The 26,354-nt window shown below is 42.7% G+C and overlaps 1 protein-coding gene and 1 non-coding gene across 2 annotated transcripts; both read right to left on the bottom strand.

Annotated features, from left to right (window-relative positions):
- Positions 1 to 6,261: 6,261 nt before the first annotated feature.
- On the bottom strand, positions 6,262 to 19,021 carry GARIN2 (golgi associated RAB2 interactor family member 2). The gene is made up of 6 exons (XM_053673212.1): positions 18,863 to 19,021; positions 16,208 to 16,407; positions 15,014 to 15,533; positions 12,245 to 12,492; positions 8,989 to 9,017; positions 6,262 to 6,323 (listed from the first exon to the last, which is right to left on the bottom strand). Exons 1-6 carry the CDS (start codon positions 19,019 to 19,021, stop codon positions 6,262 to 6,264), a joined length of 1,218 nt encoding a protein of 405 aa, XP_053529187.1.
- On the bottom strand, positions 7,830 to 7,954 carry LOC119034822 (small nucleolar RNA SNORA31). Its single transcript, XR_005079645.2, has one exon. It is a non-coding gene; the product is annotated as a small nucleolar RNA SNORA31 (small nucleolar RNA).
- Positions 19,022 to 26,354: the final 7,333 nt, after the last annotated feature.

Raw genomic sequence — 26,354 nt, 5'->3', positions numbered from 1 at the left:
ATTGAGATATGAGAAGTTATTAAACAAGTTAGTAGGTACATTGATAATATCTAAAAAATTTTAAATAAAAAACCCCTAAGGACAAACCAAAAACCATGAACTTTTGTAGCTTAATTGTGTTTAGTTATTATTATTTTGATTTTTTTAGTACTTCTTAACCTTTCATAAATCTAGCTGAAATTACTATGTGCCTAAGCTAGGGACATTATACAGTTGTTGCCATGTGGAATGGGAGGTCCCACTGTCTTTGGTTAGTTTAGCATCAGCATCATTCAGTACAGGTGTATACCATTCAACTCAACTGACTTTAATATTCACTCATTAATTAAAAAATACATATACTGTCCTGGCTGGTGTAGCTCAGTGGATTGAACGCAGGCCTGCGAATCAAAGGATCGCGGTTCAATTCCCAGTCAGGGCACACGCCTGGCTTGCGGGCCATTTCCCATCAGGGGACACATGAGAGGCAACCATACATTGATATTTCTCTCTGTCTCTCCTTCCCTTCCTCTCTAAAGATAAATAAAATCTAAAAAAAGAATGAAAAAAAAATATATATATACTGAGCACTTCTTATGTGTGAAGTACTATGCTGTAGGGAACTGAAACGTGACAGTCCCTGTCCTGGAAGAAATAAGGAAGGTGGGGACAGGACAAGTTCATCGAGGTCAGATGGGGTATAGTGAGTGAAAATAAGGCCGCGTGGACTCAAACAATGGTCAAGCCTTACACTAGGGGGCGCTGTGCTGTCTAATGAGGAGGGGGAGTGACAGGGGTACTATTAAAGTGCCCACAATAATGGGAAAATCAAGATCTTGTACGTGGCTTTAGAAAGATAAAGTTTTTATCAATTCGAATGGGTGAAGCACACAGAGAGAAGCATGGGCTTACTACGGAAACATAACTAGTCAACAGTAACTTCAAAGTAGCATATTGAGTATTGAGAATGTTAGTCACTCATCAGACTTTTATTTGTACCCTTCTTGGGTGGTCCTGTGCTAGGCTGAGGATGTGGAGACAAATAAAACATGGTCCAGAAGGAATTTTATTTTGGAGAGAGAAGGCAGGCAAATTTGGAGCTTGGAAATTTTTCTAATAAAAGAGCAAGCCTGAATGCCAAGAGAAAGGAAATCAGATTTATTCTCCTAAAAAGGGACTATAAAATTACCCATACCTTTTCCTCACTAAGCTCCCAGTCAAATCTCTGGTTTGTTTGTGTAACAAATGTCCGCTGCCACTTTAATTCACATCCGTGAGTGAATGCCTCCGACTGGGTCTGGGGTGGTATATCTGTGCTGAGCTCCAGAAAGTTGAACTCTCATGTCCCTTCTAATCCTGTCCCGGACTCATTCTGATTGAGATTCAACTCCATCACTGCTTCAAAACAGCCTTTATCAAGGTCCCCTATTAGAGGCAATTTGTGAAATGCAAAGGTCAGTGTTCCGTCCTTGTCTTCCTCAATCTGCCAGCAAGCATCTGATGCCAGTGAGTGTTTTCTCTCTTTCGTCTTCTGGGAGCCTGACCACTCCAGCCTCCCTTGCCACCTGCCTGAACCTCCTTCTCAGTCTCCTTCGCTGGTTCTTCTTTGTCTCCCGATTGCGAAAAGTTGGGATGTCTCAGGGCTCTAATATTTAATATTTGATTTCTCTCTGCCTAGGTTTGAACCCCAGTTCTACCTCTTGCTAGCTATTTGCTCAGAAGAAAGTCACTTAATTTCTTCAAGATTCAGCTTCCTCTTTTATAAATTGGTAATAAAAGTAGCTACCTTTCACGGTGGTTATGAAGACTAAATGAATCCATGTAAAGTGCTCATAACATGCCAGACACTATATGCATTAATGATTCATCCTTATTCTTATCATCGTGTTCTTTATCACTCACTACCTACATGATTGCATCAGGTCTCAGTGGCATTCAATTTTATTTACACACTATCACCTTTAAATTTGTCTCTAGCCTAAACTTCTGCTGTAACTCCAGAATCATATATTCAACTATTGGCTCAATATCTCCATTTAAATTTCTAATGATCATTAAAAATTTCACATGCCAGAACTTTTCATGTTTGTCTAGTTTTCTTTATTTCAGTGTATGGTAATCTTACTATTCCAGTCGTTCAGGCTTGCTTCCTACTGTAGGTCCGAATCCATCAGGAAGTCCTCCCATCTCTACCTTCACACCCAGAATCTAACCACTTCTCAGCAGCCCCCTGCTACCACCCTGCTCCAGAACATCACCGTCTATTGCCTGGATTACTGCAATGGGTCTTTTCCACCAATATTTTCTCTTCTCAGCACCGTAGCCGCTGTGATAATGTGCTTATTATATTAGTTGTATGACTTTGAACAAGGGACTTAACCTTGCTAAGCTTCACTTTTACTATCTTTCTGTAAAACAGGAAAGTAATAATACCCTCAGATTATTGTGAAGATTGAGAATGCATACAAAGCACATTGTAGAGTGACTGGCAGCCTTTCGAGAATGAATAAGTGGTGGCTTTTAAAACTCAAAACCATTTTTTGGATTGGGCTGTCTGTAGTTTCTTTATTTTTTTTAATTAAAAATATTTGATTTATTTTTAGAGAGAGGGGAAAGGAGAGAAAGAGGAAGAGAAACATCAGTGTGTTGTTGCCTCTCTCTTACCCGCTACTGGGGACCTGGCCCACAACCCAGGCATGTGCCCTGACTGGGAATCGAACCAGCGATCCTTTGGTTCACAGGCCAGCACTCAATCCACTCAGTCATGGCTAGTTTCTTTATTTTTAAAAGTATGGGGATTAAAAAAAACTGTCTGAAAATGGCATTCATTGATTCCATAGATACCGTTTCTCAGGCCAGGTGCTCCGGTAGAACACAAAGATGGAAGGAACGCGGCCCCCACCTTCAAGGGCACCACAGTGCCTGATGTTAGAAATAACATAATCCTGGGCTGATGTCGGAAAACAAAAGTAAAACCGAAGAGAATAGCACATTTTCCCACAACCCACAGAAAAGAGGCCTTACAGGTGAAAATTGAGCTTATGAATCAAAAACCTTATGGTTTTGTGTCCTTTTCTACCTTCCTTTAAAATCAACATCCGCAGTTGTTAAGATTTAAGAAGTTAGATTGGCATACATGTAAATACTTCGTGATCTGTGTTAGTCTTTATTTCTACCACATGGGAGACACTGCTTTGTTTTTCCTGTGTGTTGACTGTCATTTCCTGAGCTGCGCTTGTTTTTTAATTTAGTAGTATCTACTTATCTGAAAAAAAAAAAAAAAAAGATGGAGAAGTCAGTCTAATGAATTCAAAAATCTGAAATACAGAATACAGTTATTTCTGTTAACTAAAAACTTTAAAAACTATCCATAAAATAAGTGATTGAAATAAGTAAAATTACATTGATAATATAGCTTTTTTTCTTAAGAAAAGATAAAGATCCTTTGGACAGAGAAGCGCTCATTTTTAAAATCTAGAGGTTGAAGAGATTGTAAAAGGAACCTCTACATTTCTTAAAATTTTTGTTTTAAGCTATTTCTACCCAAGTAAGAATTGAATAAATCAAGACGTCAAGATTAAGATGATGATCTTTTATTCTTTAAGACTTGTAGACAGACATGGCATTGAACTTTTTTGAAAGTTTGTATCTGTGCTAAACCGAGCCCTAAAATAAGTCACAGGTATATGAGATTTACATGCACATAATGTATGCTTGTTGAAATAAGGGGCCAAATAACTTTCAAATTGCTTCAGTAGTAATATGAAGTCTTTATTAGTAACAAACCTGTTTTCATCATTTAAAATAATTGTCTGCCTTTACCCATGCATAAGCAATTCACAGCTTCATATTTGGGAGCCACTTTCTAAAATTCAGAAGATTTCAATATGGTATATATATCATCATTTTTGCCCTTCCTTTGCATTTGCCGTTCTTAATGAGGCCCTGATATTTGAAATGCCATTGTGATAGAATATGTCAATCAAAGGATGAAATCATTAGAACACATTGGGTTATCTTTGAAGAAATTTCTCTCTCTAAATTCTACAATATAAAGGGTGGGACAAAAGTAGGTTTACAGTTGTGAGTATGCAAAACAGAGTTTATTCTTATTATTTATTAGCTATTGTATTATATTCTATATGGATGACTAGACACCTACTTTTGCCCCACCCTGCACTGAGAACTAGCAGGGCTTGGGACTCTCTGGGTGGATATAGGAACCAGCACATGTCACCCTGAGTGTCACCCTGTCACTGTCCACCATGTCTACAGAACAATATTAAGAAGATGCTTAAAGGGAAACAGAAGTGACAAAAGCATAGGCAAAAACTCAGGAGTATATGTGGATGCCAGGGGATTACTTTGTGTGGACCTTTGTTATTTTTCGGCCACACTGTTTTCCGCTGGTGCATAACCTCTGGCCCATGGTGTGCATCTGGGTGGGGCCCTGTTAAACTAAGTGCTCAGTGCTAAACTAGCAGCCTTTGGTGGCAGAGTGACAGAGGAGGGACAGAAGGGTGGGCACCTCCATTCCATCACCAGAGCCCTGATGAGATGGGCATGTGGTTCCTGCCAAGGCCATTCCTGGTTCTCTAATCTTCCCTTCTCAGTCCCTAAATGTGCACATGTATGAATGCACACACATTGGCTATGTCGGGAGAGGCTGCCAAGAGAAGTTCTACTCTTCTGTAGTTCACTGCCAGCTAGTGTGTCAAAGAAATGAGAACGCAGTAGGCCAGGGCCACTACATGCAGCGATGCGGATTTGCACTGCGCATCGAACGTGAATGGGGTCCCCGACACCATGAGGTGTACAGTTTTTACAGCCATATGTGGCAGCCCAGCAGGTACTCTGTCAATGTTCATATAATATGGGTATGAAAGAAACAGGCCTTGGTTGCGTTGGCTAATCTAGGAAAGCATGTTTGCAAAGAGTAAGACGAGGGAGGCAAAGGGTAAGAGTAGGAATGAGAATGAAGGGAATCACTTGTAAAAGCAAAAGCAAGCGATTCTCTTCCAGTGCCTTATCTGAAGCTCCCTCTTTTCCCGTGCTGCTACATCGTGACCCGTGATGGATGCAGGAGCAGCAACCCCAACCAAGCCTCAACTTTCCAGTCCACCTCTATTGTTACTACAATAGAAGCAATGAGAGTCAATGTTAAAAGGTTCAATTTTATTGACAGCTTTCTGGGAAAGTGTCATGTCTGCCCTTTTATCTATAGAGATTTATAATTGTAAAAAATTACCTTTAGGTTGTCTTACATGTTTTTTTTTCCATTGGCCTTTTCTTTTTCTGTTTTCCTTTCCTTTCCTCACATCCATTCCCCTGAGAAAAGGGGAGACAGATGAGGCACAGGCTTGAGGAAATCAGAAGAGGATTTGGCATCGGGGAGAGAACCAGAGGGCAAAAAGAAAAATGGTGCGGAAAGAGGAAGAGAAGGGGCGAGGAAGAAAGGAAAAAGCCAGAAGCAGGAGAGCAAAAACGCACAGAAGGAGAGGAATCTTATTCTGGGTCTTAAATTCCAATGGTGTTTTAACCGCCTCATCAAAAATGTCTTTATTCTTTCCAATGGAGCCCATTGCTAAATTTCCCAAACAGGTTCTTCATTTCATCAAGATAGAATAAACCTGGCTGCTTAGGATTCCAAGGAATTTGATTAGTGATCAGAGAAATGTGGGGAGGGGTGGGGAAAACATTCCCAGTATTTCTTAAGTATTTTCCCCTCTCCTTTTCTTGAATCTCTCTATTTGTCTCATTTCTTTTCACCTTGGAAAATAACATAGGATTGTAGATAAGCCTATTGTTTGGGCTCCCTGCAAGGAAATCCGCGAAGGCAGGGAGAGTACAGCCCAGGAAGGTACATGAAAAAGTCAGGAAGGGAGGTGGGCCCTGCCTTGTAGCTCTTTTGTAAAAGAACACTCGAAGTGCCACTTTACCAAAAATCTGATTCAGAAAAGAGAAAAAGGGTGATTCTTTTCAACTGCTGAGAAGTTTGAAAGATGAATTAGAGACTGTGGCCCCCCAGCTAGCCATTGGCCAGAATGGGGTGACTGTAAATCTGACGAGGTTCATAGTTCCAGGGGGTTGGTTTTGCAGCAGCGAGAATGCATGACACAGGCGTCTGCCCAGAGTGGGAATCAGATGCACAGACTCAGTTTTAGTCTACACTCAGTCTGCGTTCAGTAGGACGAGGGATGATGGTTCTACTAATCTTTGCTTTTCTTGGGGTAGAGTATGAAGCATGAGGAAGAGAGTATGAAAGGGGGAAAAGAAAGTGATTCAGAGTGTGAAAAAGGGGAAGGAAATACAAATTAGAGGGAAAATTGCAAAACTATACAATCCTAAGTAAAGAAAAATGGGAAGATATAGAGGAGAAAAACGGAAAGAATAAGAAAGTACATGAAAGAAAACAAACAGGGAAAATCATTAATACTTTGTGAAAACTGCATACCAGGTTTGCAGCCTGCACTGTCCTTGTGATTTAACAAGCTGGGGGGGGGGGAGGATTTTGCTGTGCGTGGACTGCCCTTTGCTTTGCTCCTTTTTTCCAGAGCCCCATTTTCAAGCTGCCTGCTACGTTCCCAAAGATGGGCCACCGCAACCACAAACATCGCAGCTTATAGAATCATAACAGGTGAAAGGGCACGGAGACAGCTAATCGTGCCCTCCTCATTCCCCCACCCATATGCACACACATTCGGCAGTTGAGCAAACTGAGGCCCGAAGACATTCAGTATGGCATCCGGGAAACAGAGGAAGTGTAGTTTCAGTTAGAGGTCAAATCCAAGGCTTTTGTTTCTAAGTTCTGTGTTTGACAGTAGACTTCTTCATGCACCCAAACTCTTCCAATTCCTCTCCCAGCCTGTTTCATGGACTCACTACTGTCTAGTCATGTTGCCCCTAAACTCTGTCATCTTCCGTTTTTTATCTTGTCCCCACAGATAGTTAGTCAACAAATCTTGTGGACTCTGTAATCATGTCCTTTTGTCTCACTGCTTCTTACAACACCCACCCAGCCCAAGGCTTTGGCTCCCTTCATTGGGACTATTATGCTGATTTCCTAGCTCTAGTCTCTGCCAGCTTCTCTTAGAAATTACAGTTGTCTTAAAACATAACACTAATTTTGTCATTTCTCTCTTTCAGTGCCTTCTCCTTATCTACCAAACGGTAATATCCACACCCCCCAGCACAGCCCCAGACCCGCATAGTCTGGCTCCCGCCTTGCCTTCCGGCTGCATCTTTAATTATCCCTGTAAAGGAGCAGGCCCTGCACTGTCCCCTCCGTTTGATTCTGTTCACACTCTTCTCTGTACCCCCATGTTCTCGTTTCTCCTTCCCTAACTCATAGCCTCCTTCAGAGGATCTTTCCTGGTTTTCTCTCTTGAGCTAAAACTAGGTTCTCCATTTTTCTCTTCAAGTGCCTATACCATTATAATTTATGTTATTTGTGCACCTATCTTTAGGCCAGGTAATATGTCCTGTTATTTATTTAGTTTTGATCTCTTCCAGAGTCTGCCATTGCCTCATACATAATAGACAGGTATTGAATGCCTGTTCAGTTGAACAAAATTGCATTTGTGCCAAGACAAGTGAAAGAATCAGTCACACATAGGATGAAGATAAAACTATTGATGTCCTACATTAATTTAAAGTTTCCAAGGCTTAAATCATGAGTGCTTCAGAGTATGTGTAGTTATATGCTAACACACTATGTGTTATTGATAAAGCTGCTGCTAGATTGATCCTTGTCTTTAGAGAATGGGAGGAAAATATTTGCCAGTTGGATATCTCTGGAATTTTTACAAATACACTTTGGTTTTTCTTTCTTTTTTGTTTTTTCGGCAAATACAGCTAGCCCCTACTCAATCTGGGCTGCCACAAAAACAGGGAGTGCAGGGATTTTTTTCTTTCACGTCCCAGTGCAAACCAAAAGAACAACACTAGATTGTTTAAGGTCTGTCGGTGGACGCAATCACTTTGGTTTCTTTTTGAAGTAACGTTTGGGGTAGAAATTGACAGATGAAAAGTCTATGTACTACAGAGGAGATTTTGCATTTTTCTTGTAAGCCACAACAGCATTTCCCCATGATGTTCTCAGGTTCAATACTGTGGGCTACAAAATAGGTGAAGTCACACTCCAGTGAAGTTGATCTGACACTTCGGACACAGCCCAGCGGGAAGGCCCAGAGTTGGGTCCCATCCGTACAAACGCTCACCCTTTAATTATTTGCCTTTTTGAGGAGGTCTTTTATAAATGTGGCTAAAAATGCCTTTTAGTGTTGGCTTCTAAAGTGGAAGTATTTTTTCCCCCTCTCCACTTAGGGCCAGTGAAGTGTGCCTCTGTGTTCTTCCCGTGACGTTCCTCGTGTGCATGACTGGAGCCGAGGTCTGGGCCACCCCTGGTTAGACAGTAACTTGGAAGTGAGTCAGCAACAAGCAAGGGAAGCCACCTCCACTGGTGCCTGGCGGACAACCCCCACATCAGAAACTTGTGTTACAGTTTTAAAATCCTGGGACATGAGAATTTGTAAAGAAGAAACTGCCAGACAAAACGTTAAATGGTATCACCTGACCGCAAAGCAGAGGCCAAAGCTGAAAGTAGGAAGAAAAGAGGGGCCGGCTGATTTCAGATTTACCAAGAGATTTAGCTGTGGCCCCCTCCCCTTCCAAATCAGCATGGACAAGGGGCCCTATTGTTCGGGTTCTGCCTGCAGAGCTAGCTTGGGAGTGGTTCATGCCCAGAGAGTTAGATACTGGGAGCTAGGCACCTGAACTCTGCCAGACAGAAAAATGTGAAGAGATGCCTCCCTCTTGAAAGACAGCGTGAGGACAGGCTTGCGAAGAGCTTCTGCAGTGTGAACCCCCTGAGTGGAGCAGAGGCAGCACAGGGGGCGCTTCCAAAGACCTCGCCCGATTCCTTTGCTCTCGACTACTCTGTTCCAGGACCCAGAGGTGACTCCTGGATACCAGGGATTTCAAAGAAATGTAGTGGAATTTGTTCCCTACCTGAAGTATTTGCATCGGTTCTCATGTTCCTGTAAAAATAAACAACACATTTCAAAAATTTGCCAGTGTAACCACAAATATTTAGAACATAATTACAGGGTGTGAGCTAACTGACCATTCTCTAAATGCTTTGTAGGTAGTCATGAGAGATGATTGGCACACCCAGGGCATTGGTCATGATAATACATATTGAAGCAAAGTTACCTAAATTCCTGTACCGTGCAAGCTATCCACCCTATAACAGCCATACAAGTACATGGTGTGTAATGATACATAATGTATTTAAATTGTGTGTAATAATACATAATGTATATTGTGTGTCACCTGTCGCTCAGTGAGGCTGGGGTGTCCCCATTCTGTTTCCTCTCCAGCCCCTGAAAACTTATTTGGGGTCAAGACTGAGAGAAGCTCAGGGGCTTGGCTAAACAGTCAGCTGTGTTGGGGATATAAGCTTCCACAGAGGCTGGGGGGAGACACAGGAGTGGATGGGCGCCTGGGGCTGGAAGTTTGTTCTCACAGTCTCTCGTGGCCCTGATGGGGCCACAGTGCCTGGGAATCTTGCAGGTGAGGGGAAGCAGAGTTTGTCAACCCCCAAATACGCCTTTTAGAAAGATAGATTATTTTAAGAGGGTTATTTTTAAGAAACAAAAGACCCAGAGAGAACCTTGGACCCCTCCCCCTTACCTGCCTAAAGGAATTCAGATAGAAAAACCTGCCCGGAGGAGGAGAGCTGTCAGCTTAGTGTCATGATACGGTCTCAGTGTGACAGGAAGGAAGAAGCCAAGCCCAGCCGGTGTTTAGACTCCCCTCAGGGTCGCACCGTTCCTGGGTGTCCTGGCCAGATCCGTTTCCCTAACGTTTGCTCTTTCTCCTCCCCCTGCACATGGCCTACTTTCCCCTGGTGACCCAGACCCCTGCCTCCCTCTTCTTGGTCTAGAACGGCATCTGAACTTCAGCCGCCTGGTCTGTCCGAGAGCCCTACATTCTCAGGGAACCCATGTATGGACATATGGAATGAATTTGGTTATTTGCTCTTGTTAATGTGTCTCATGTTAATTTGATTATTAGACCAGCTAGATGAACTTGAAGGGTAAAGGGAAATTTATTTTTCCTCCCCAACACAGGTGAAGTACTTGCCCAGGTGATTATATTTCTTATGGTTTAGTGGCTAAAATAGGAGAGAAGCTGTCAGTTTTTCAGACTATTTTACTTTCAGTAATGTCTTTGGATAAAGAAGTTTGTTTTCTGCACTTCTAATTTTAAAAGTTAATAGCAATAATTAAAATACTTATTTTCTTAACCTCATTGGCATGCTAAACCATAAATCTAACTCACCTAATTTTCACCAAATCTTTGTTTCTTTGTCACATGTTCAATAACTATGTTGGAACTGTTGCTGTTTTACTAAAAGAAAATAATTACCCTTAGATAATGCCTTCACAGATAAGTACAAAGACATAATTATGATCCATTTCAAGGGTTCTGGCAAATACATCCAGTTCCAGTCCTACTAATGGACCTTTTCAAAGTAAAGGTTAAATTAGTAATTTTTTGAGGAGTTTGCAAATAAATGTTCATGTAGCCTTTACTAAATAGGTCTGGTGATTTAAATGAAGATTAAGCTTAATGATAAAAGTTTTCAAGAGACTAAGAAATATAAAATAAATGTACTTTAAATAGGTGCAAATTGAAATAAAGCCCGCCATTGTCCTCCATAAAGCAGAGGGAAGAGTCACACTAGTACTATTATCACGGCATGAAGAGGAATATTGATGCTTCACGAAGTAAATCCTTCACTTCTGAAGGACCTAAAGTGACGTTACAGAGGGCTCCACGGTCTTCCACTTATCTCGATTTGAATTTCTGAATTTCCATTTTAAAGAATAATGAATTTGTGGACAAAATATCTAACAAGGTCATTGTTGAATTTTTTTCATTGTTCCAAAGTACATGGTTATAAAGTGTCACTGAAATTCATGGTCTTGAAGAAGAAAAGTATGTGGAACATATCTGTCTCTCTCACGATGCCTGGCGCGGTCTCCAGATCTTATGATAGTTTACAGGGAATACTGTCCCAGGAATAAAGCACCAGTGAATTCCACTCTATTCTTAGATTGCACCTGTCATTCATAATGAACATTTTCAAATTTGCTCTAGCTACTAATTATATTCCTGATGTACAACACTGGCAGTAAAAAAGAATCCAGGCCTGATTAAATTGGGCTAAAGAGGATTACTTACAACCAAAACTTGGTTTTTGCTTTGTGTTTTAAATTTTTAGCTATTTAATTTTCTCCCTAGTCAAGTCAGCAGATAAATGACTCAGGAAGGTGAGAGACTGGCAGATGGAGCCTTGAAGATTTTGGGATTTGCTAACCTTCTAGATCCCTTCTATCTTCAAAATTCTGTAATTTTTTGCTATTTAAAGCAATTTTTTATTTTAAAGTGATCATAATAGTGAAACCAACAACTTTGCATTTGCAGAGCATTTTTCATTGTAAATCCTTTTTATCTCACAATTTTAATATTTTAAAAAGCCATTAGGAGCTAATCTATTGCTCAGAGGATTTTCAGGGTAGTGAGACTGGTCTGTATATAATGGTAGATACATGTCACTATGCATGTGTCAAAACCCATACAAACCCCCTTCTTATATTTAAAAAGAATTTATACAGAATTCGTTGCATCTCTCATTTTCATTTTTGCTAATATAAGCATTTAGCTCTACATTTTTCTCAGGTTTCTTTTTAGGTGTTATTCTAGAATGACAGATTAACTTTTTGTCATTTTATAATACTATAGTATTCTCTCCCATGCATCTTGCAATGGAATATTCAAATTGCGAAAATAGTTTCTTTCAGATGAAATGATTAGTTGGAAATGTTGAAAAGTATAAGGGGTATGTAAAGGAGAAAGTATGGAGGAGTATAAAAAAGAAAAAGTACCCATCATCACTCTGGAACTTGAGTCCCTGAACTCGAAAATGTGGACCCTGTGATTCTGGTCTGTTGCTTCAGCACAGCCAACCCTGGACAGCCAGCCCAGAATGCCAAGTGAATGGTGTGGGAAGTGGGCACGAAATTAGACGAGGTTGAACCAAATGTGGATAGTTAAGAGTTGACTACGTCATTCGCTTGTATTGTATCTATATCTGGAACGTTCCGTGACAAACGCCTGAGTGGCGGGGACTTCCCAGCTTGGGCTTATTTAATTACCTCCCGTCTTAGCATCCCCAGCACGTCCCTGTCTCTCGTACCTGGATTCTTCAGCCTTGAGAGCTGTGCTTTTAAAACCGGTTGACGTTATTTCTGAGGTTTTATCACTCATCTCTTTGAGTGTATTTGTCTCACTTTTTCCTGGAGTCAAGGTAGTATGAAAATATTTTTCTCCTTCAAAAGGGAGTGTTGCATTTAAGATGCTGATGTGTTCTGAGCATGCTTTGAACTCATTCTTACTTTCTGTATCTCGTACACAGCCAGGCTGCAGGATGTTTTCTGTTTGTTCCTTTGAAAATAATAAGCATGAGCAAGTCAGGTAACAGAAGAGCATTATACAAAAACAGATTATTTGTGGAGCCATGTCTAAAACAGTAACCACCACTCCATTCCGATTTATTGAGCGCCCTCAAGTGCACAGGTGCAATGAGGAGGGGACCAGGCCCAGGAGGCCTGGCGGGTGTTTGAGGCCCGGGTCCTGACACAGTCCTCTGAAAAGCCCATGTGGGCATGCACCCCTAGGTCACCTCCCACAGGAAAATTAGTACTTAATTACAATACCTCCTCTCCCTGAATTGTCAAGGAAAGGAAGGTTTTCTAGAAACACCTTGCTACCTACTCCCCAGTCTGAGGCTGTTCTTGATTTAAGAGCATCCAGGAGGTGAGAGGGGTTGAAGGTTCATAACGATACCAGATCTCAGAAGGCGTAGGACTTCTACCTAAAACTGAATACCCTCAATTCTCTCCTGTTCTCCTGATGCCCTGGTTTCCGTGAATGCACTGCCTCTCCAGTGGCTCACTGCCTTTCTCAGGCCTCGGAGCTGGGTCGGCCGTTTCCACGCCACGTCCCTCCAACAGCCCGCCCACCTGCCCTTCCCTAGTCCATCAGCTCAAAATAATGCAACAATTTCCCTCCTTAAAAACTTCATTTTGTCTGACAACAAAAGTCATATATATTTACCATAGAATAATTTTTAAAAACAATAAGAATAAAGTGAAAAGAAGAAAAATATTGCTTGCTTAAGGCCATTGGCCAGAAATAACTACTTCTGTGGCACATTTCACTTGGTCTTTTCATCCATTTATTTGTTTTGTATATGTATACTTTGCAGTTTTATTTTCATTTCATATCCTACACTTTTCACTTAACTATTTATTCTGTTTAATGCTAATAAGCATTCTCCTTATTATAAACTGAATTATTCTAGCTAAAAATTAGATTTTTATTGTAGGAAATGGAACATTCAGGAAAGTGTGAGGAAAATATGAATTGCCTATGACTCCCCCATCCCAATATGTCTTTTCCCTCTTCTATTGTCTTAACGTGTATAAAAGTATTTTATATAGTAGGAATTACATTCTTAATTTTCACTCGACTTTATATCATGATGATTTCTCCAAGTAAGGAAAAACTCTTCAACAATTTTAGTAGCTACACAGTATTGATTTAGCAAATATTTACTAAGCGCCTATGATCTAGCCAGATACGTACTATGGCCACTCCTGAGTAAGACAGATGTGGGGACGGCCCCGCGTGGGACCGCTCCTCATGGATTCAAATCTATGCAGCCATTTCCCTTGTAGTGGACATTTAGATTATGACCATAGTTTCATTTTTCTAATAAACATGGTACAGATGTGGTATGAGTAACATCTTTATAGCTAAATCCTCATTCTTATTTCTGATTAATTCCTTTAGGAAGATTCTTAGAAGTGGGATCAGTGAGTCAGAGGTTATAAACATTCTTAGGTTCTTGATTCATGATGGTTTCAAGCAAGCCTGTACCAACTCTCATCCCTCCCGTGAATCTGTATGAATTCCATGTTGACCAGAGCTTTGCTAACACTGACTGTTTTTATTGTTTTCATGAACAGTTTTATAGGTTAGATTTTTTAAAGTTTGCATTTCTTTGATTATTAGCGAGGCTAAACTTTTTCCACCATATTTACCGAAAGTCTCTTCTCTGAGCCTTCTTCCTTGCCCTTTGTCATTTTTTAAAACTTGTGGGCCCCATCGAGGTTTTCTGCAGTAGCCTTCAAACTGATTTCTTTACCCACAATCCAACCTGCCATCAAATTAATCTTTTAAAAAACACAGCTCCTTCATACCTTTTACAGAAAGGGGCATTGTGGCTAAATTTTGCCCAAAGACTGAAACCCACACTTCTTATTTCAGCATGCAAGGTTTGCAAGCAACTTATCATCCTGTATCTGAATATTCTCCACACACCTTACGCTCCAGCCAAACTGAACTGCCAATGCTAGGATACGGCTCTGGGTTCTTTCCGGATCTGACCTTTCCTACAGCCACTCCTTTTGGTGTTTTGGTGTCCTATTTCCATGCTCACTTTCACCTATTGAAGTTCCACCCCATCCTTCAATGCACTGCATCCTTCTCCACATTTAAACCTTAACGTAGCCCTTACGTGGTTCTAATATTGTCTGAAAGTTGAGGAGACTGAGGCTCATGCAGGCTCAGTGACTTACCCACACTGCTCTGCAGCAGGGCAAGATTCCAGCCCCGGCCTCTGACTCTGATCCCACAGCTCTTCCCCCCGCCCCCCCCCCCCCCACAGCTTTCTGACACTGTGGTAAGTTTGGCAGTGAGGGTGGTCACTATCTATTTCAGGAGACACCTGCTGACTCCTTACCACCAGGGTTCCAGGCTCCGATCTCATTGTTGGAATTAGGTGGTGATTCAGAGCAAGCTCCACGGCATTTTATGATCCACATCAGGCAGCTGACCAGAATCTCGATGATCACTCTTATCCTTGGTCATTTAAAGACTGAAAGTCTCCCGTGCCACCTACCTTTTCCTTGGCCCTTAGTATGTCGTCATTTTCAAAGACCACTTTGACCTCTGAACTGTTTGTGACATCATGGAGGTCTGTCACTTCTGTGACTTCTGTGAAAATTTTGATGTCCGGGGCCTCAGCGACCTCATTTTCTGGAACATCTGTGACATCGGTGATGTCGGTGATGACTGTTAATTCCGAGAACTCGGCGCTCTCTACAGCACGTGGCGGGTCTGGGCCTGGGTACAGCTGCGGGGCCCGTGGGGCTGCAATGTCCATGATGTCCATGGAGCCCGTGACATCCGTGCTATTTGTGATTTCCGAGAGGCTTGAGACTCCCGACACTTTGGAAGCTCTGGCTTTCTCCCGATTCAGGAGGGAGATGAGCCGTTCCCACTGAGAAAACAAGGCGTCCTGCTTGCTGGCGGGGGCGCAGAGCTGTAGGTAGTAGGCTCGGCCACTCACCAGCTTTACTTTGAGGCGCATGGTCTTTGCGTCATGCACAGACAGAGTCACAAACTGCAGGGGGAGGAACCTGCAAACAGGTGCACAGGTCATCTCAAGGCCCAGATGGAAAGCTATCAAGGGCCTTTCCATTAATGTCTTACAGTGGTTTGAAGAGTGAGACTTGGGACAACAGGGTTTCCTCACACACAGGCCTGGGCAGGGGTGGGCATGGGGCGGGGAGGGGTGGGGCCTTCTTGTAGCTGCTACGTTCCCAGGTCTGGTCCTAGGGGGTCATCTTACCTGAATCCCACTCCTAGGGCTGTGATGTACTAAAAAAAAAAAAAAATCAGAGTATCGGCTATTTACCCCAAGGAGCTGTCCTATTTTATCCTGCAAAATTGAGACTTAGAGAAAGAACTCCAGCAATTTGCTCTAGGCCATATAGCAAGTTGGTGGCTTGAGACAAGACCAGAGATAATTTTGATAGAAGTTGGCATGCTGGGGGAAAGGGGCATGTTCTAGAGGGGCAGTTTGAGTCTTTAGTTCCTGCTACTTAAGATTAATTTTTTAAAGTTAACCTCCTGTTTGGCTGCTGCCAGGTTGCCATACAGTATTTTCCCAGGATTTGAGGGTACGACTCGACCATTCGCGGCAGGGGGGTTCCAGGGAGAAGCTCCCTTGGAGCAGCTGTTTCCATTGTCAGCTCCTCAGGGGCAAAATGCATTTTCTGAAACATCTTTCACCTCTTCCTTTGTAACTCACCTGGTGAGCACCAGTTTCTCAGGAGAATGAGATGTCAGGAGACTTTTAAACAGGGGTTCTGGATCTTTCCAGGCGGTGGGGGCCAGATGTGCCAGCAACATCACGTTGGGGGTCTTGTGGCTATGACTGGAAGCGCAGATGCCCACCGTCACCCAGTTGGCCCGGTTATGCAGGTAGATGGATTCACCTCTCCTGTTGACCTGAGACAGACAGAGAACAGGAAGAGAGGTTTTCTGACAAAGTGCATGGTCCCGGCAACCTTGCTGGCCTGAGCTGTGTAGGAAATGAGGGAGCAATGAGCCGTATGACGCATTTGTTCACTCACGTGTTCATGTGAATTCTTGGAGCTTTCACAGTGAGAGGGCAGACAGGGTCCCTGACCCATGGACCGCCAGGGGAGGCGAGCATTAAACAACTCTGTCACTATTACTGTTGGAAGAGGAGTTACCAAGTACAAGTTCAGGGTGCTATGCTGTGGCGCACACAACAGGGGACTTGACCTGGAAGGGGATGTGGGCAGCGGTGTGCTGGTGAATGTGTGCCAATGGTCTCTTGGAGGGTACACAGACCTATGTATATTATACATTTTATTGATATAAAACATAAGAAGCACACAATTTACAAATAGTGATATGCAACACCCTTTGTTTTAAATTCCATTCAGCCAACTGATTTTCACAAAAGTCTTTGCTGACCTTTGCCAGACTTTTGTATGAGCATAGATAATAGCAAAATGTAGTGAAATAATAGGATGATGAGTTTTAAGAATTTGTTGCCTTTGTTTTGAATATAACTTAATTTTAAAAGTTTTTGTGATTTAAGTTTTAATAATGGCTGTGTTTAGCAAGCACTTGCAAACTTCTTAAACACTTGCCAGTCGGCACGACGTAGGGCCAGAGCAGTCTTCCCGGGGAAGGGCCTCTCGCTGAGACTCGGACTGGCCGTGTGGACTGTCAGGCCGAGGAGCTGCTGAGTAACACCCGCAAGGCCCAAGACTCTCGGCCAGTAAAATCTCTGCCAGTTGGAAGAGGAGGGAGCCGGGTGGATGGGGATGGGAAGGGAGACCCAGAGGCTTTACACTACACTTGGTTTCTCCGCTGTGCAGTAACTGGTTCAAAAGTAAATAAATAAACTGCTTAAAAACAAATATACACTGAAAGATGTTATAGCCCACGCTATTGACTGATCTACTCAACGCCATCCCCTCTCCTTCCCAATGAAGAGAATTCTGGTTTTGTCCCGTACCCACCCCTCAGGGATGGTGTTCCAACCCAAGGGTTAAACTGTGATTGGTGACCCACCAATCACACTGGCAAGTGGTGACCCACCCCCTTGCCAGTGATTGCTTTCAGCAGTGGCATGTGACCAGGCCTGGCCAATGAGACACTAGTGGGGGTCTGCTGGGGGCTCTGGGCAAGGATTCTGAGCCCTTGCGAATGGCTGTAAAGACGAGAGGCATCCCTCTTGTTGCTGGCAGCTGTCGTTGTCCTGTCTGCATGGGATGCTGGAGGGGAGCTGACCTGAGGGTGACAGAGCAAAGAAGGAGGCCTGGGTCCCGGGTGGCTCCCTCATGGGGAGCTGATGCCCCGAGGCTCTTGCATTCTATTCAAGGTTAACTATTATTCTTTTTTCATTTAAACTTGTTCATTCTGCAGAAGGGAATAACCCTCTCCAATTATGCCTGATCTGGGGCCTTGGATGGACTGTAGAATGCTAACTGCCCCCAAGTGTTCATCAGAACACGCAATGGTTATTTGAAAAGTGTGCAAGAAGAACTGCAAAAAATAAAGTAAAAAGATTGTTAGCAGGAAGGAAGCATATGGAAAGTAAAGTATATAAAATTATGACTTAATCACGTGTTCTGGGATATCACTTAAACATTAGTGTTCATCGAGGTGTCACCTCCAGCCTATGGTTCTGGAGGTGAGGAGGTCTCTCCGGTTCCCAGGTGTAGGTGCAGAGATGATGCCATGTCTGTGGTCTTGCCTGTCACCCCTCGGTGGATTCCGCTGGGGAGCTGCTGGAATGGGTTGCGTTTCATGTTAGACTTGGTTGTAGCATTTTAATGAAGTTTAGAGGTGTGGTCCACACCATTTAACTCGTTTCCCAATTTATTTGTCTGAATGTTTTAATGTCAAACGTTCAAAGTTAGAACTGCCCCCAAATGCACTGAAATGTAGTTTCACTCAGAATATAGGTACGTTTTTATGAGAGGAAACTTTTCTCTCTGGCACAATTTGACAATTATATTTTACCTTCAGAAGTGAGAGTGAAAATTCACTTTAAATGCTGGTTGTGTCATAGATATTATTCTTTAAAATGTCTTCTAGGTGTAAAGAAGTTTGGGTGCTTTCCCATGGCAGGACATCCTAAAAATGACCATTGTCCCCTCATGTAATTTTGGCAAGATTATGATAGACAATTATAGGAAAGTTAGGACAGACTTCCCATGTTAGAGTTGGGAAAATTTGAAATGAATTTTTCTTCAACAGTATAATTATTTTCAGTTGTTTAAAATCCCCAAACTGTTCCCTTTAATGGTATCACACGCACCCTTGTCACAGGTAAAGCAATTCCCCTCCCAACCTGTTCAGTCATCGCTGAGTAAGTTAGTGACTGAAGTAACTACAACATAATTCAGGCTCAAATATTTACCTGGATAAAGTTGCCCTCTAACATGGGCGGAGTCACAAAAGGGGCAAACTCCCCTCCATCCAACACGTTTTGGAAATCTCCTGGACCATGCAGGGGTGGGATGCAGAAGGCTTCTTGCTCACGGGTCCTCGCAGTAGACTTCCTTTTGTTCTTCTTCATGGTGCTTACACACCGTCCTCAGAAAGCCGACCAAGTGGACACACCGTGAACAGACACAGGGAAAATTTAATGTAACACATAAGGAGCCTCACTTATTCATTCATTTGTTCAACACATTTCATCAGCATCTACGATCTGCCAGGTGTTGTGCTGCACACTGGAGACACATCTGAGCAGGACTGATAGCATCCCTCCCCCCATGCAGCTGGTGCTGTGTGGGGAACAGGGAGTGAGCAAGTGAAAAAAATGATGTTGGATGATAAGGGCCACAAAGACTCTAGACCAGACAGGTGGGATAGGAAGCGCCTGGGGTGTGGTGCTGGCAGCGCTAATTAATTAGGGTGGTTAGGGAAGGCCTCTCTAGGAGGCCTCGAAACATATGCCCCGTGTCCCCCAAATCATTAATCCTTGTCTTCCTAACCAATACCCTTTCCATTGTTCAGGGTTCACAAGTCTTTTTTTATAAGTAGCGTATCAAAACTATACTAAACTGAGGACATTTCTTCCTGATCATTCACTCATGACCGAGCTTAGTTCTCGATGGGGAGGTGATGGTGCTGATCTAATCAATGACAGTTATTCATCTCCCGCTCTCTCTCTGGAACCTGCTTCAACAGACAACAGTGGCTGAATGTCATTAGATCTCATCCTTAGCGCATGTCAAGCATGAACATATCAGAAGTAAAATGAGTCAAGAAGAGCAAGAAAGTAAACTAATCCAGAGAAGCCAAAATGTAAGAAGAATGAGACAAAAAAAAGTACTCTGGGAAATTAAAAAAAAAAAGAGAGAGAGAGATAAAACAACAACCATTTAAAACAGAGAAGAAGGGAAATAATAATCCACAGAATTTTAATTTAGTTCTTGTTTTGTGGGAGACAATAAAGACGTTATATGTCCTGTCTCATTTAATTCTGGTAAGACTATGAAGTAGCATTATTAACATATTCATTTTATATACTATGCAGTTGAGGCTTGGAGAGGAAAGTAATTTACCCAACGTCGCGCAGCTTGCAAGTGCCCCACACACAGGAACAAGACCTGCATAGTCCGACTGGAGAAAGTTATGTTGTTGCTCAAGATTCAGTCCTGCCTTGAGTGCTTGGAAAGACGGACGTGAGAACTGGCAAGGGTTAGAGGGGTCAGGAGAGGTCGGGATGAATGGGAAAGAGAAAAAAGGAGGGAGAATCAAAGAATACAGAAGGTATTCCCCTTCCCCTTCTTCCTTTTCCTGTTCCTTCTTTCTATTCCTGAGCAATTTAGTTCTAAATCCACCAGCTGAACAAAAAGAGGCAGGAATCGGTAGTGGGGAGAGTGAGGAGCTACAGCCCAGAACCCAAGGGAGACAAGAGGGTGTCTATTACTTGGAGAGGGGTGGGGCCCCGTGTAAGGAATCAGAGCCTGAGCGGGGTGAGGCGGGCATCCAAGTGGGAGAGAGGAGGGTGGAAGGGATGGGTAACCAGTTACATCCAGGGGAACTGATCTAATGCAATAAGAGACCATGAGGCTTTATTCTGATATTAGTTAACTACTTAAAAGATTGATGAGGAACAGAATATGTACACAGTTTAAGTCAACATATTAATTTCAAAGGGGAAAAAGTGACTTTACAGTGAAGAAGAAAGGCAGACACCTCTTAATGAGGTGAGTTGTGAGCACTGTCAGCAATGGGACAAATCGAAACGCTGCGCCACCATGCAGGGTGCAGCGAGCAGCACGCAGCGTCTTCTGAGATGTTCCTCCCGAAGGTGCATGGCCTGAAACCTCATCATTAGGAAACATCAGGAAGATCCCCTTCAGGGAAAGTCCACAACATAACTGGCTTGTGATCTTAAAAAATGTCAATGTAATGAGAGACAAAGAAAGACTATGGCACTGTCCCAGACTGAAGGAGACTGAAGAGATGTGACAACTGAATGCAGTGTGTGAGGTTCTAAACTGGGTCTTCTAGTGGTGCAGGCCCTGACCGGGACGTTTGGCAAAGTTCGAATGGGAAGTCAGGCTTGGGTGGTGGTAGCATGCAATGTTCGTGTCCTGATTTCGATGGTTACATTTTGCTTAGGTAGAAGGACATCTTTAATCATAGGCAACAAAAACTAAAGTATTTGGGGATAATAGGGCATTGAATTGGGAAACTAACCTCAAAAGATTCAGGAAATAATATCCTGTAAGTTTGTGACAGTTTAAAAAATTAATGGGAATAATAATACAAAGAAAAAGTAAAAAGCAAAGAGGGGATGATGGGGGAGGGGAGATGAATGAATACTGAGGTTTAGGCCATGAGTGCAAAAGGCCATATTAAACCATTTCAGGTCTCCAAGGCCAGAGCTTTGCAACAGCAATGGAAGACTTTTTGTGGTGATGGATCATTAGGAAAAAGCCCATTTGCACATTGTGTCCTCCAAAACCTACTCAGTAGGACAAGACACTTATTCCACCATCACTCAGGGGCGGAGAGACAGTGAAGCTGCCTGTGAGAACCAGAGGACATGGCCAGTGCTCCAACTGTCACCTGGCTTCTCTGGGGTCCCAATATATGCAGATCTGCTGGAATGTGGCAAGAAGTCGTTAGAAAAGGCCGTTTTTAAAGGAGAGCACGGTGTAATGGGGAAGAAAAGCAAAGGTCAGCAGTCCCTGTGGTCAGGCTCACGACCTGTGTCACAGTAACAGTTCACCCTTCATTTCCCAGGACAGCTGTTATTTCCTACACTTCTGTCCCTCTCCACCAGACTCCTATCAGCTCACGTGTCCCTTCTTGACATCTAGGAAAATCGATCGTCATCAGCAGCATCTTTCTGGGAACACTGGATTCCCAGAAAAGAGAAAGAGGGAAAGAAAGCCTGGAAAGTAAAGTAGGAAAGGAAGGGGAAGGAAGAAAGAGACACGGGGAAGGAGCGTGTGGCTGGTGTAGCTCAGCGTAGCCCCACCTGGACGCGCCCGCACGTCTCACCTCAGGTCAGGGCCACAGCCCTCTCTCGGAGGCCACGTTTTTAACTCACTTCAGTTTGGGCTTCCTCCTTTTCATGATGAAGTCTTCCGTGAAAGATACAAAAAACAGGAAATAAAATTTTTAGTAAAATTTCAAGAAAATTTCAATACTAATCTTTAATCTTATTTCAAATGTGAGGTCTGTGGCTTAGAAAGCATTCTTCTAGCTGAACTTGGTGGGCGAAGTGGTCGGAGGGCTGCTGTCTGCACCTGGGCTGAGCGACCTAGTCACTGTCTTTTGGGGGGTGCAGCCAGACAGTCGTAAGTCTGTAGCCCACAGTGCGCCTGGAACTGCCGAGAAGTGAAATCCTAGGCTCCTGAGGATATTTGATAATGTGACAAAGGATGTAGTGTCAACTCCAATAACCTTAGCAATGGAAGGCAGTAACAAGCCTGAGAGTTTTCTTTCTGTGCATAAGCCACAATAGCCTAAAAACTCTCTAACTTCCTAGCTGGTTGTTCTTGTATGTATGTATATACTTATATATGCTTATGCTCACTATTTTGTCACTTGTGTATAGTTCTCATATCACATTATGATTACAGTCGCTATGGACAATTCTATCTTGTCTCCGTGAAATTCTGACTTAAGTAACCCCTTCGGGAAGACGTGGACCAGGTGAACTATGACTGTAGTCACCGTCAGAGCTTACGTGATGTAAGGCCAGTATGGAAACTGGTCTGGTGGGAATATGATAATGGATTCTAGAGTCGGACACATCTGGGTTCATAGTTGGGTTCTATCCCCTGCTACTTTCATGAACTTGAACCACGTTACTCACATCTGGGAGCTCACTTTCTCATCTATAAAATGAGGATTAAACTACCCAACTCAAGGGAGTGTCGGGATGTCTGAATGCACCGGCGCAAGTAAAACCCCCGGACACCGTGGCTCGATCAGCGAGCACCTAAGTGGTGCCTGTACTGGTCTGTGAAAAGTGTAATCCGCCCAGCACCTGCTGGGCTGGGTTCCCTCTCGAAAATGCTGGTTTCATATTTCCCAACTTTCCATTCTAAGACACACGTTTCTCCCAGACTCCGAAATGGAGTACATCTTGTGGTCAATGGGGGACAGTGGCAAGGTGGGTGTCATCTGGCTGCAAATGCACGGACTTAATCCTGGCTGTATTAAATTATGTACATGGATTGTATGACACAGGTTGCATTTAATGACCAATTAAAATGTGTTCTTCATGGGTAGCTGAAAACCTTAAGTTGATGTCTTCTGGTAAGATTAAGAAAATTCCAGGACAAAACATGCAGAATGCACGTTGGAGGCTCAGAAGGTCCCAGAGACTAGAGCGAAGCTCTCCTGTAAGGAGTACACAGGAGGATGGTGGTGCAGATGATGGGGATTATGTGGAAGAAATCTGAGTAATAAGAAAGCATTGCATTATGTAATTAGCATTTTTTCTCTCAGTCATCTCTAAAATAATGGTATATCTATAATGTATGCATCTTAGATTTGATAAAATGCAGTAGTCAACTCTTACTCATCCAGAAGTAGGTGATAAAGTACACATTCTTGAAAAAAAAGAAATGACAACGCCCACCTATTGAAGGGCGTGTCTGGTGTTTACGAGCACATGCTAATCAGTAGACGCCATCCGGGGATGGGGAATACCCATTTCCAGCGCAGTCATTTATGGGGCTTCCAGGACCCCTTTTATATGAGAACATCATCCCTCAGAGAGCAATCAGTGAATGATCTCCCAGGGGAGCTAGTGCGGCTGCGGATTCAGGGCCACAGAGAGGAAGGAGGAAATGACAGGAAGGTGAGGGCTTTGGCAGGTTTGCAGCGGTGGCTGGGACTTGCTTGAACTTGTCCCTCGCCGAACCTTGGAACAAAGGGGATGTTGCTAACGAGAAAATGTAACAAAATGTTTTATCTTCTCTGGTGTGATTTTTCTTTCTTTTTAGTTGTTGTTTCTGAACCTTTGCTCTTGAATTATTTTGACACCTTTGAACGATGTGTGTGGATGGTAAACGTGTGCTGAATTTTAACTAGTCTTAACTGTGGTTTGAGATGATCAGTCTGTGCCTTGCAACTCCACCCCCTCCTGCCACCTCCCCAATTCTCTTGGTTAATTAGTCAAGAATGCACTGTTCCTAAGACATACGGCTTATTCTGTGAATCGCGCACACACACACACACACAGGCACACACACACACACCCCATTTTGTCAATGGTCCAAAAGAAGTATCAGCTCTTAAATTAACTACTTATTTGTTTTTCTCTCATACCTGGAGACAGTATTAAAGTTGTGTATATGTTCATATATACAGATATCTATGTATATCTACATATACATAGATATCCTTTTAGCTTTACAAACTTATATGTATATAAATGTATATTATGTATTGCATATCATAGATATTCACACTTTCCCATAACATGAAATCAATAGATACTAATCATGGTGTGGACTTATTTGGAACATCACAGTTTCTTGTAAGATGTGCCAAAGTGTATTACACCCATGGTGAACAGATGTTTGAGAATGATTTTCTCTCAAAAGGCGGTAGGTGAGTCCGGGTTCCGCCCCAAGTTCCCGGGGCTCTCCCGTCAGGAGACCACTGGCAGGCGGCTCCTGCCCTTGGCTCTCTCGCCCCTTACGGAGATGTCGTTGCTAATTGTGCTGATTCAGAATAACTCAGATTTGTGCAGGCCAAACTTGTACAGGCTTTTTTCCTCATAATTTTATTCATGGATCAGTTTTTAATATAGTTTTTTTTAGATATAATTTATATACCATCAGTTTCACTCATTTAAAGGGTACAATGCAATGGTTTTTAGTATATTTCCAGAGTGGCACGGCCAGCACCGTAATCTCACCTTAGAACATTTTCATCATTTCCACGGCAAGCTTTTTAATAAGGGTAAATGAAGATCCTGAATAGCACATTTATGTTTCTCTCCATCACCCTGTGACAGTTGCATGTCAGAGAATATGACCATAATCTTTAGGATTAAAAGTCAGAGTAGAGAGAAGATGCAGAGGAAATTTGCAATAATGTTATTCATACTCATAAGTTAGACATTTGTAAATTCTATGTAAATATCTTAAAAAATAAAGCAAGGCTTATTTATGCAAATTCCTTATGAAAGTCCATACTGTTTTGCGTCATTTATTACTACATGGGCAGTATAGGTCTATCATCTAAAAGTAATTTAAAATTTTAGTATTAAAAATAGATTAATCACATAAAGGACAATGAATGAGCATGTTGTGGAATTGCAAGACATGTGTGTTGAGTGAATTTGTGAATTAAAGCATAGAAGCAAAGCAAGGTCACTGCAGGCCAGCGTGGGATGCAAAGTTGGCTTCATTTCAGACACAGGGAATCTTGTTATGATTTGTTCTACCAGTATTGTGTGTTAGTTCTCACAATCACAGTTTACATTTCCCCAACAATTTATACCTTTCACTAAGCCCATTAGATGTCCTATATACCTCTAGTTAAGCAAGCAAGACATAAAATATTATAGGTAAAGGCTTTAAGTTGCTGAGCAAAGAAGGCATAAAAGAGCCGAGGCTATTGGAGGTGGACTCCAACTTACCCTATCGCTAGCAGAGTCTTTACAGTCTTTGTTATTTCTCTTAATACTGGTTTTCCTCCTCTCAATCCTCCTCCCGCCCCCAACTTTTTGCAAGTCTGAGTGGAGATGAATTCAGCAGATATTTACACCAGGTTGCACTTTTCTGCAGAATTACAGTATAATTTTAATCTGAGAAAAGCTCTGTTGGCTTTTAGTAAAAGGAAAGGTAGAGCAATTCCATGTTAAATCTAACAGCAGCTCAGAAGCCAGTGCCTGTGGTTTAGCAGGGAGACGAAGCCCAGAGAAGCAATGAGCTTCACACCTCTCTGGGGTGGCGCTACTCCAGCTTCGCTCCACAGACTCTCCATGATGCCCCAGGATCATGATCCCCACCTGGGTACCGCTCCAAAGGTGACCAAAGCGCCAGCAGAGCTAAGAACAGTGAGGGAGTGAGGTGCCACCCTATGGTTTGGTGGTGGGATGTTTTCACTTCTCTGGAATAAACACAGTCATTGGGAATGTTTTGGAACCTGGACCACCTGAGTTTTTGTGGAAATTGTGAAGGGGAGGGAGTGGACGTCTGGGAGCCAGCTCTTGTGTTTCTGTCAGCCAGAAGTGTTTCTGCCAGCGTTTCGGCCTCCTGATTCAGGGGGGTGTCTAGAAATGCCCGTAAAGTGTTCTCCATTAATATTTGCTATTTACCTCTCCCCATGTGGTCTTTTCTCCCAATATTTTATTATAAAAAATTTCAAATGTACAGCAAAGTTGAAAAATTTTGTAGTGAACACTCATATACTAACCA

This window comes from Artibeus jamaicensis, unplaced genomic scaffold (assembly GCF_021234435.1).
Source record: "Artibeus jamaicensis isolate MK-2021 breed Jamaican fruit bat unplaced genomic scaffold, CSHL_Jam_final contig_851, whole genome shotgun sequence".
NCBI classification, from domain to species: Eukaryota; Metazoa; Chordata; class Mammalia; order Chiroptera; family Phyllostomidae; genus Artibeus; species Artibeus jamaicensis.
This window is presented reverse-complemented; position numbering and strand designations above follow the sequence as displayed.